This window comes from Patiria miniata, unplaced genomic scaffold, assembly GCF_015706575.1.
Source record: "Patiria miniata isolate m_02_andy unplaced genomic scaffold, ASM1570657v1 HiC_scaffold_25, whole genome shotgun sequence".
NCBI classification, from domain to species: domain Eukaryota; kingdom Metazoa; phylum Echinodermata; class Asteroidea; order Valvatida; family Asterinidae; genus Patiria; species Patiria miniata.
Genome location: NW_024037064.1, coordinates 2,940,510 through 2,951,534, shown reverse-complemented (window position 1 = coordinate 2,951,534; position 11,025 = coordinate 2,940,510). Strand labels below are relative to the sequence as shown.

General features: G+C 43.2%; 1 protein-coding gene across 1 annotated transcript; it reads right to left on the bottom strand.

The window, feature by feature from the left end:
* Positions 1-3,821: 3,821 nt before the first annotated feature.
* Positions 3,822-10,171, bottom strand: LOC119733173. The gene is made up of 2 exons (XM_038206751.1): positions 4,829-10,171; positions 3,822-3,942 (listed from the first exon to the last, which is right to left on the bottom strand). The coding sequence occupies exons 1-2, from the start codon at positions 10,094-10,096 to the stop codon at positions 3,940-3,942; spliced, it is 5,271 nt and encodes a 1,756-aa protein (XP_038062679.1). The 5' UTR covers positions 10,097-10,171; the 3' UTR covers positions 3,822-3,939.
* Between the last annotated feature and the right edge of the window lie 854 nt (positions 10,172-11,025).

Sequence of the window (11,025 nt, the reverse complement as noted above, 5' to 3'; positions counted from 1 at the left end):
GCTGTGACAGAGTTTCCAATTTCTCAACAATCAACTGATTAGAGGTTACTAACTGAGACAAGACATCATCAGACCTCTTAACTGTAGCCCGAACTTGAACATCTTTAGACTCCTCACCACAGACTACAGTTTCCCTGACCTTATTTTTCTTAGCTAGTTTCCCTTCAGACTCTGGGAAAAGTTCCAGCACATGCTCCCTAAACTTATAGAAAGTCAACGTGGGCTTTTCGATCTGTATGCGGTGCAATTCCCTACGAGTTGCATCATTACGCGTACCTTATACAAAACGCTCCTTTAACGCTTTGTCGCGCATAAGCTGCAGCGCAGCTAATTCAGGCCCTTGCGCACTCTGGATTCTCATGGATTCTCATCAAGGCACGACTAAATTCTGCTAACGTTTCCCCATCATTCTGGCAGCGAGCATACAGTGTACCTGTCAATGCAGCGACACTCTCCGATTGACCAAAGACCTTGCATAAGCGTGCAATTAATTTTTCCAAACTGTCCCTATCTTCTGGTGGGCTACACAGAACCTCCTCTTTTGCCACGCCCCCAAATGGTCTAAGGCAACCCCCACTTTCTCTTCCTGGGTCAACTCTAATTGCCGACAGTATGAGTCAAGTTCCTCCGCCCATTCACCTAATGTCAAGTCCCCAGCATTTGCAGGTGGTCCGGTGAATTTTGACAATTTTAATTTTGGAGCCCTTGTAAACTTCAGACCTTGGAATGCCTTGGCAAGTGTTTCTGCTAGAGCCTCATTAGATTTGGCAATGACATCCGCTATGCCCTCAGCAGTAGCCATTTTGTCATCAACAGTAAAGGAAAAATTCTAAGTATAACTCAGAAGTTCAGCTTTACAATGCCTATCACGTGGTCAAAGGTAAATCAATTAACTGTGGTCAATACCCAGCTAAATGAGTTCAAAATGTTGTAAGAACCCAATCATTCATGAACTCCTACAAATAAATATACATGTATCAAGTCAAATACAGATCCAAATGCATGTGAATAAGAAAACATACATGTAGGGGCTAGAATCCATAGAGCACAGGGAGCAAAACAATAACAGAATACTCCAGTCACATGTATTCACAAGTACAGTGCATACAAAATACTTATCAAACAAACGGAAAACACATCTTACAAATGTGACTCAATATGATAATGCAAAGCAAATCAACAGTTACATGTAGTGATTCAACTACAAAATTTTCCAAAACATGGCCTGGGGGTTTGGCATTATTTCATTTAAGCGTTACTTAAACATCAGCAGTGATCAATAGACAATTATTGATAATTAAAGAATACAATCTTCAAATTTTCCACGAGTTGGTATCCTGTCTACGACGCCACTTTGTCATGGAATAGGAACTGGTTGTCTCCTATCAGGGAGGGGGTGTGGACTCCACCTCGGGGTTGAGGGTGTGTACCCTTGGGATGGAATAACAACTCTGGACTGCACTCACTGATCTTGTACTTGATTATCTCCTCATTTAATTATCTTGGTTCATCTTCATTGATCATCAATTAACATTGGCACATGGTAGAAACATCAGTATTGCAGAAAATTAAAACCCCCAAGCCAGACTGCTCTCACTCACAGCCGCCTACTGCAATAAACAATATAGGGCCGAGTTGGTTGCACGTGTACGATACGCACTATTATTTACGAAAAACAGCTATTCGTACACCCCCAAAAGCACACATTTTCCAGCTTAAATCATCAAGCCATTCAGCTTAAAGTTCCCTCATCGGAAGGAATAAACAATAAACTTACTTCTGGCATCCTGTCGGGATGCCTATCATCTCCCAAAAAGAAGAATTTGGCTTCCAATTTTCAGCAACCTTCCACGTCTTTTTAGCCCATCGACAGCGAAAAGCAGAGAGAGTGAGAACCCTGAAAAGTTGTTACACACTTGTACTAGCTGGGCGGACTTATCACTCCGCACTTATTAAGTGTTTATTTTAATTAACCAAAGTTATAATATGCCCCATAAACTATTCAAACAGAATTATTAATCAATTATGTAAAGCTGAATTTCCCATTTGATAAGCAAAATGTTTTCCAAAGCTTGCAAATGCAAGCACTATATTCCAATGGTTGAGAATGGATACAGTTGTTTACATGGGTTAATTGGCATCTGCCCAGATACAGTGCTTAACATTAAAGGGACTTCATGTAAGTATGGACACAACTCGAAGAAGTCTACACAATCCAATGCATTAAAGGGGAAAATACCCCGTTCTCCCACACTATGATTGTAGGACGTTTAAAGAACATGCTCATTTATTTATTTTGTGGGATAATAACTTTATTTTTGTCTGAATTTATCGGGGAAAACTTGTGTAAAAGTGACATGAGAAAAAGTGCATATTAGGCTTTAAATACACAACATTATAGAACCCATATGTAATACACATTTTGAGCAGTAATTTGGATGTGCATTCGGTACTCGCACGTGTACTAGCTAATTTACCACTGCAGTAACCAGTCAGTGCACCGACTGGGCAGAACGTTATATTGTTTCATTTATTAATCTTAATTTGTATTTGGTAATTTTTGTTTTGTTTTGTGTAGATTAAACCGTGATACCTGTGATATGGATACGTGATTCATAGTAACATGTGATACTCCACTACGGATATGTCATTCGTCATTCGTCATTTTGTTAAGTTCAACTGGAGCTTGTAAGTGGCATCCTTTACATGTTAAACGAATAATTCACGTAATTAAAACCTGGGCCTACAGCCATTGGAATTTACCACAGCATATAGACGAGAAAAAAAATCAGTTTTTTATAACTTGAAACTTAAAACGAAGTGCCCTACTTCAAATTTGGTGTGATATTGAACTACATGCCGAAAGTTGAAGCCAGTTCACGTTCGTTTGTTTTCGTGTGTCAACTCCAGGTAAGTGTTTTGTGATTGGTCTTTTCAGTGGGAAACGCGCTGCGGTCAGTGAATAAACAATAAGTTTGCAATCATAACATAGGATAATCATAAGTAAAATTGACAGCTAGGTGGTGCACCCTTACATTAATGTAAATAAACTGCAAATATTTAAACTATTTTCTTGTTTCTTTCTTTGATACGTATACCCGTACCCAAGGGAAAACACTTAATTCAACCATAATACCTAATATTATCCAAATCATAATATTTTTGTCAAAAAAAACAAATGAAGTCAAATTTCTTACATCCAAAGCTACAATGCAAAAACTGCGTTGAGCAGTTAAACATTATTCTGAACACTTTCTTGCTATTAGTTTGTAAACCGTATTTAAATACTAAATATGTTTAGAGTAAAGGATGGAGAGTGTTAACCAATTGAACAATGATTTTAGGAATTCAACACACACACATACATGTTTAGCTTCTGAACCTGTTCACAAAGTGACAGCAAGATTGTGTTTAATTGCTAAACACAGTTTTAGAGTGTAGTAAAAACCGATGTTAATGGCCTCTTCCGTTAGCTGAAATCACATTATGTCCAAAAATATTTTAAAAAATTAAAAAAATGTCATTCGGATTCGTGAATTTTCATTCGTTTCCATTTAAAGTTTTGAAGTTCCGGATTGGCCAAGTTTTCGCCAAGTCCCAATTTTGACTACTGGCTGAAAATCCGGGTCTGTCACAGCTCTTCTGTCCAGAGAAAACGGTTTGATGTCGAAGCTGGTTGCGCCCTCTGTGGCTAGCTCGGTGAGAATTCTGCCAAGAACACTGGCGAATCTGTAAAACAAATATGCAGTAAAACCAATGGGCATGTTTTCCATTGTTGGCCAAAAAGTCAACTCTAACAAACAATTACTGAACATTGTAGCCTTGCAAACGTCATTTGCTACACAAGTGTTTTTATTCGGTCCCTTTCTGAACGCACCCTGAGGCATGTACTTTATTGCTGCTGTATTTGGTTCTTATGGAGGTGGTGGTGGTGGTGGTTCACTGTAATTACACAAATTACAATACTTAACTTTAGTATTAACAATTACAGAAAAACATAATAAACCATTAGATTAATTAGTCAAATATATATGCGATTGAGCTTGAGCCTTCACTTGACATAGTGCGTACATTATCCCTGTACGTGTAAGTAAACACCCCCAAAACATATAAATCTTCACTTTGAAAAGCTACAAATAATCTTACTAAATCACTCAGAATACGATAAATTATAACCATGAATAAATCAACAAGGCTTACCGATTGTGTTGGATCCGAAACTACAACATTTGGGACTTAGAAAACCTGATAATTTTACATTTATTTGGGGAGATAAATTTGGTACACGTTCATTGTTTACGAATCATCGGAATCATGAAGAATTTACACTTTGACCTTACAAAATGCACCATATCACAAGAGGGCGCTATTACGAAAGTACAGGAACGATTAACGTACGCACAGTTTTACCGCAACAAACTTATTTCCAATCAAAGGTATGCGTGATCATAAATTAAAGTTTAGAAAACACTTTGAAATAACAACTATGATTTAAACCCAAATTAAATTTCACAACTCGCCGCTACATCCCCAGCCCCATGAACTGACTCGATCTGTTCATTTTTCTACACCTTTAAGCGGCACACTTCAATTTCAAAGCATCAGGGATTAATTAAATGCACTACAATTTCCAAATGATTGTGATTTCGAAAAACATGAATCACATTCAGAGTCAACTTCTTTGATCATTAACAAATCACGAATGTTCACTTGGCCAGAGTTCAATCACAAATGTTCATTGACTGATGAAACTTCACATGCTGTTAGCTCTTTCCAAGAAGCAAAGCTTGGCAATGGGGCGCCTGAGGTACTTAGTGCCTACTCTCACCTCGACCTGGCGAACTCGTCCCTCCTTATCTGGGTAGACTTGCATCACTCTACCGAGAGGCCACTGTCCACGGGGCTCGTTGTCAGCAGCAACCAACACAAGGTCATTCACCTCCAGGTCTCGTCTTGGCTGGGTCCATTTCTGACGCTGCTGCAAAAGTGGTAGGTATTCCCTCTTCCATCGCCTCCAAAACTGGTCTGCCAAGAATTGCGCTTGACGCCATCTGCGCCGCCCATACCCATCTTCCTTCACAAATACCCCTGGTGGAGCATTGAAGCTTGGTCTCATCAGAAGTAGATGGTTTGGAGTCAATGGCTCATCGTCACGGGGGTCCAAGCTGAGCTGTGTGAGCGGTCTCGCGTTTAAGATAGCCTCCACTTCAGCCATCACGGTAAGTAGCACCTCATCACATACCACCTGTTCTTGAAGGAGATTCTTGAGGATTTTTCGAATAGAGCGTATCATCCGCTCCCAGACTCCTCCCATATGACTTGCCGTTGGTGGGTTGAATTGCCACTCAATTCCTCGTTGATGAAGATAGTCTCCAATCTTCTGCTCGTTCAGTGATGCAATACTCTCCCGCAACTCGCGCTCTCCACCCGTGAAGTTGGTACCATTGTCGCTCCTGATCTTTTCTGGTGTACCTCTCCTGCTGATGAACCGCCGCAAAGCGTTTATGAAGGCGTCTGTGTCAAGTGAGTGAGCAATTTCTATATGTATGGCCCTCATGGTAAGACACGTGAAGACACATCCGTATCTCTTGACATGGCTGCGTCCTTGTTTTACGTAAAGTGGACCGAAGTAATCCACGCCCACGTACGTAAAGGGGGGCTTCTCTGGAGTGACTCTATCTGCTGGCAGCTCACCCATCAGCTGTTGACAAAGGGGTGCATTTCTTTTCTTGCAACGGAAACACTTTCCAATCACTCGCCTCACTGTAGATCCTCCCTTCAGTATCCAAAATCTCTCTCTTAGTGACGTCCATGTCATACCTGCCCCTGAATGACCAACCTTGAGATGATGATGTTCGATCAGCAGCCTCGTCACCTGGTGATCGCTCGGCAGGATAATCGGATGCTTGATGTCATGTTGGATTGGTGCATTCTCAAGGCGTCCACCTACACGGAGAATTCCATCCACCAAAATGGGGCTCAATTTGTGGAGCGCATTTGGACCTTTCTTACTCTTCTTGGTGGTTATATCTGCATGAGCCTCAAGTACAGCAATCTCCTTACGGAACGACTGACGCTGGGTGTATTTGACGACTTCTCTCTCTGCTCTCTGCAGCTCTGACAAAGACAGTCTCCTACAACAGAATTCGCTGGCATCCCGTCTTCCCTTGGCACGAGCATAGAGGTAGTCTCTATATCTCAGCAACCAGGCAACTCCACGCTTCATTTGACTCCAGGATGAGTATCTACTCAGGAACTCCTGTACACAATCCTTCTCAACTATGGAGTAAGACTGGACAACTTTCTTCACCTCGGGATCACTCTGCAGAGTATCGGGTAGTACATCTGGGTAGGGCCCCTTGATTACAACAGGTGGGAGTGGCCAGTGTTGTACTTCCTTCAACAGGAAATCAGGTCCGTTCAGCCATCGTTGGTTCTTGATCATGGCGTCTGCAGTCAATCCTCGTGAGCCATCATCCGCCGGGTTACTGGCTGTGTCCACGTACCGCCACTGGGATGGGTCAGATCCACTCTGTATCCTTGAAACGCGATTCGCAACAAATGTGTGAAATCTGCGACTCTCATTCTGGATGTACTGAAGAACTGACGTGGAGTCTGTCCAATACACTGTCTCCATGATAGGCAGTCTAATCTCTCTTTGGATCAGCTGATTCAACCTCACCGCCAAAACTGCAGCTGACAACTCTAGTCGAGGAATGGTGACCTGTTTCACTGGACACAATCGGGCCTTTCCCATGACAAATGCGCAGTGGATCTTTCCATGCACATCAACAACACGCAAGTACGACACAGCGGCATAACCTCGCTCTGACGCGTCAGAAAAATGGTGAAGCTGAAAGGCAACTATGTCGCTGAATTCCCTTGGTTGGAGACATCTATCAATGGTAACGCACGTCAGCCTTGGTAGGTCATCCAGCCATCGCTTCCACCTCATCATCTCGCATTCCTCGACCTTTTCATCCCAGCCACGCCCCTGACGACAGAGATCCTGAAGAAGAATTTTAACTGGCAGGATAAATGGTGCGAGGAAACCCAAGGGGTCATACAATGAACTTACAGTTGACAAGATACCCCTCCTTGTTGCGGGCTTGCATTTCACAGCTGCTTCGAACCCAAACTTGTCAGCCTCAACATCCCATCTCACGCCTAAGGTACGCTCCACTGGCAGATGATCAAAATCCAACTTAACAACCGATGGAGCTCTCTCTTCAGCAGGAATGGTCACCAATACATCACGACTGTTACATACCCACTTAGTCAACCTGAATCCTCCTTTGGCTAATAACTGGATAAGCTGACTGGCTAACCTGATGGCTTCACTTTCTGTCTTCGTTGACACAAGACAATCATCCACATAGAAATTTTCGAGAACTGTGGTGACGGTTTCCTTGTCGAAGTTCTCTCGGTTGTCTTCAGCTGTCTTTCTGAGACAAAATCCGGCACAGCTGGGTGATGATGTCGCACCGAACAGGTGCACCAGCATCTTATGATCCGTCGGCTCCTTGGAATAATCTCCATTGGGCCACCAGAGAAATCTCAGGGCATCGCTGTCATTATCAGGCACCTTAACCTGGTGAAACATTGCTTCAACGTCAGCTACCAGTGCAACAGGCTCTTCTCTAAATCTCGTCAGTACTCCGACTAGATTATTTGCAAAATCAGGTCCCTGAAGCAGCTGGTCGTTCAACGATACACCCTTGTACTTGGCAGCACAGTCATATACTACTCTAAGTTTGCCTGGCTTTTGTGGATGCAGCACTGGGTGGTGAGGTAAGTACCACACTGTCTGTCCTGTTATTGCGGTTTCTACACCTTTGGCAAGCTGCTCATCAGTGGTAGTCTCAGGCCTGACACCCTGGGGGCTTGATGAAGATATCTCTCTGGCATAACCTTTCATGAAGTAGACATCAAGAGTCTTCTTATATTTCTCATACAAGCTGGGGTCTCTTTGAAATCGCCTCTTCAATGATTGTAATCTTGACTCTGCAAGAGGGCGATTGTCAGGCAAACATCGACTCTGGTAACGCCATGGCAAACCAACCTGGTAGTGACCGTCAACCTTTGTTACAGTTTCTGTCATGATGGTCCTAGCTCGTTTGTCTTCCACCGAGTCAGCAACTTCACCATCAGCCATCTTGCCGCCGAAGTCCGTTTCCCAGAATTTCTCAACTGTTCGTAGCAGCAAGTCATCCTCAAGCAAAACGTGATTTACGTTGAAACTGAACTGCTTCTCGTTAGTGGCTGTAGGTCCCAGCAAAGTCCATCCCAAAAGAGATCGTACAGCATATGGCTCCTTTCTCTTGCCACGTCGCTCTTCCAGGACCCAGAAGACTTCTGGAGTGTCTCCCCCGATCAGTAACATCACCCGACGCTCACTGATCATAGGAAAGCTTATTCCCTGTAAGTGTGGCCACTTGCTTACGTCTTCTTCTCTTGGGAAACTTCTGTCTGTGATCGGTAACTTGTCAACAGTCCACACCTTGGGAAGGTCAACACTCTGACGTCCCTCCAAGTCCTTTACTGTGAGGCTAACTTCAACTCCAGTTTTCTCACTGTGCTCGTCATTGACGGTAGCGAGGGTGATGTTCCTTTCTATGCCTTGAAGGCCTAGTTGATCTAGCAACCTTCTATCGCACAGTGATGTATCACTCCCTCCATCAAGCAGTGCCCACGTCTGAAATTCTTTGTCCTTTCCCTGCACTCTGACTGGGACAACTCTTAGGCACACTCTGTTCATGGAAGCTGCAGTTGCGTTTACACTTCCATGCTGTCTGCTCTCTGGCTTGCTTGTAGTGTGACTCTGGTTCTTGTCCCCAGCCCCAGATGCAGAACTGGAACTTGGATAATTGGCACCTTCACCTTTTGAACCTCTATCATCTCTGTGCGGAGGATGTAACAGCGTATGATGCCTCCATGTACAGCTACTGACTTCACATGTTGATTTCAGCATACAACCTTTAGCCATGTGCCCAGGTCGGAAACAGTTGTCGCATAACTTGTTGCTTCGGACGAACTTCAGCCTATCGTCATAAGACCTTTGCTGGAATTCTCTGCATTCCTTCAACGTATGTGATTGGGAACAGCAGCGACATTTCGGCACATAGTTTCCTCTCTGTGGACGACTTCGTCCATTTGTTGTCTCTCCTACCGCATTAGAGCCTTGAGTAGCAAGCGTGGTAACCTTAGCTGGTTTACTCTTGAAGCTGGGATGTGATGTCTTGTCTGCTCGAATATTTGTCCCAATATTCTGGCCAAACATGTTACTTGCTATCTTCGCCTTTTGCTCGATGAAGTCAGTCAAGTGTGAGAAGTTAGGCTCCATGTTACCCTGGATCATGATCTGAGCTCGTTTAGCCCACTCGGATTGAAGATGTATCGGCAACAATCGTTGTACCTTGAGGAGACGGTCGGAGCTGTTCATGTCTGCTGAGTACCCAATCTGCGACAGAGTCACCTGGCATTTCCTCATCTGACGAGCAAGCTCCCACAGTCCAGCACCATCATTTGGCCTGATCGGTTGTCTATCGGTGACTTTATTGATGAGAGATTGGGTGATGACGTGTGGCTGTCCAAATTGATCACGAAGAATTTCCTTCGCCAACTTATACCCGGCTTTCTCCTCCATCAGCACACAATTCTCTATACTCTCTCGAGCCTTTCCTCTACAGAACTGAATAAGGTAAGTTAACTTTACCCTGTCTTCGGAAACCTTGCTGGCAATATTCACATCAAAATTGTGGATGAACCCCGAGTAGTCTGCAGGATCACCACTGAAGGAGAGCAGCTCTGGTTTTGGTGTATTGATGGCCAACGTCATGGCCTGAACCAACTGAGCAAGATTTGTGAGGTCTGCTTTGCCATCAACTTTGTCTGGGACATCGTCACCACTGGATGGAGACACATCTTGTTGAGGTAATGTCACCCCGGCGGACTCTGAAGCGGTGGTTAAATTCCATTCCGTGTTTCTCACGGATGGACCGTCTGTCACACCATCCTCAGTCCTAACTTCATTTTCCCAGAACTGTACTTGTTGCTCAGCTTGCTCCAATTCATCATCCGCCTCCATCTGCTCCATCCTTTGTTCAATCTTGAGCTTCTCATGCGCCAATGCCTGTTTCTTCTTCAACTGCTCTGCTTTGAGGCGTGCCAGTAACTGATTCGCCTTGGCTTCTTTCCGTCTGGAAACTGAACTTGTGCTAACCCTCGAGCTAGCTCTTGAAATGGATGACCCGGCTTCACTAACCGCATCAGCGTTGTCAGGTAAATTATTTGCAGAATCTGCCTCAGCCATGATTGAGTTGTAGAACTATGTCCCAAATCGTGAACTTTTATGTAGCCTTGCAAACGTCATTTGCTACACAAGTGTTTTTATTCGGTCCCTTTCTGAACGCACCCTGAGGCATGTACTTTATTGCTGCTGTATTTGGTTCTTATGGAGGTGGTGGTGGTGGTGGTTCACTGTAATTACACAAATTACAATACTTAACTTTAGTATTAACAATTACAGAAAAACATAATAAACCATTAGATTAATTAGTCAAATATATATGCGATTGAGCTTGAGCCTTCACTTGACATAGTGCGTACATTATCCCTGTACGTGTAAGTAAACACCCCCAAAACATATAAATCTTCACTTTGAAAAGCTACAAATAATCTTACTAAATCACTCAGAATACGATAAATTATAACCATGAATAAATCAACAAGGCTTACCGATTGTGTTGGATCCGAAACTACAACATTTGGGACTTAGAAAACCTGATAATTTTACATTTATTTGGGGAGATAAATTTGGTACACGTTCATTGTTTACGAATCATCGGAATCATGAAGAATTTACACTTTGACCTTACAAAATGCACCATATCACAAGAGGGCGCTATTACGAAAGTACAGGAACGATTAACGTACGCACAGTTTTACCGCAACAAACTTATTTCCAATCAAAGGTATGCGTGATCATAAATTAAAGTTTAGAAAACACTTTGAAATAACAACTAT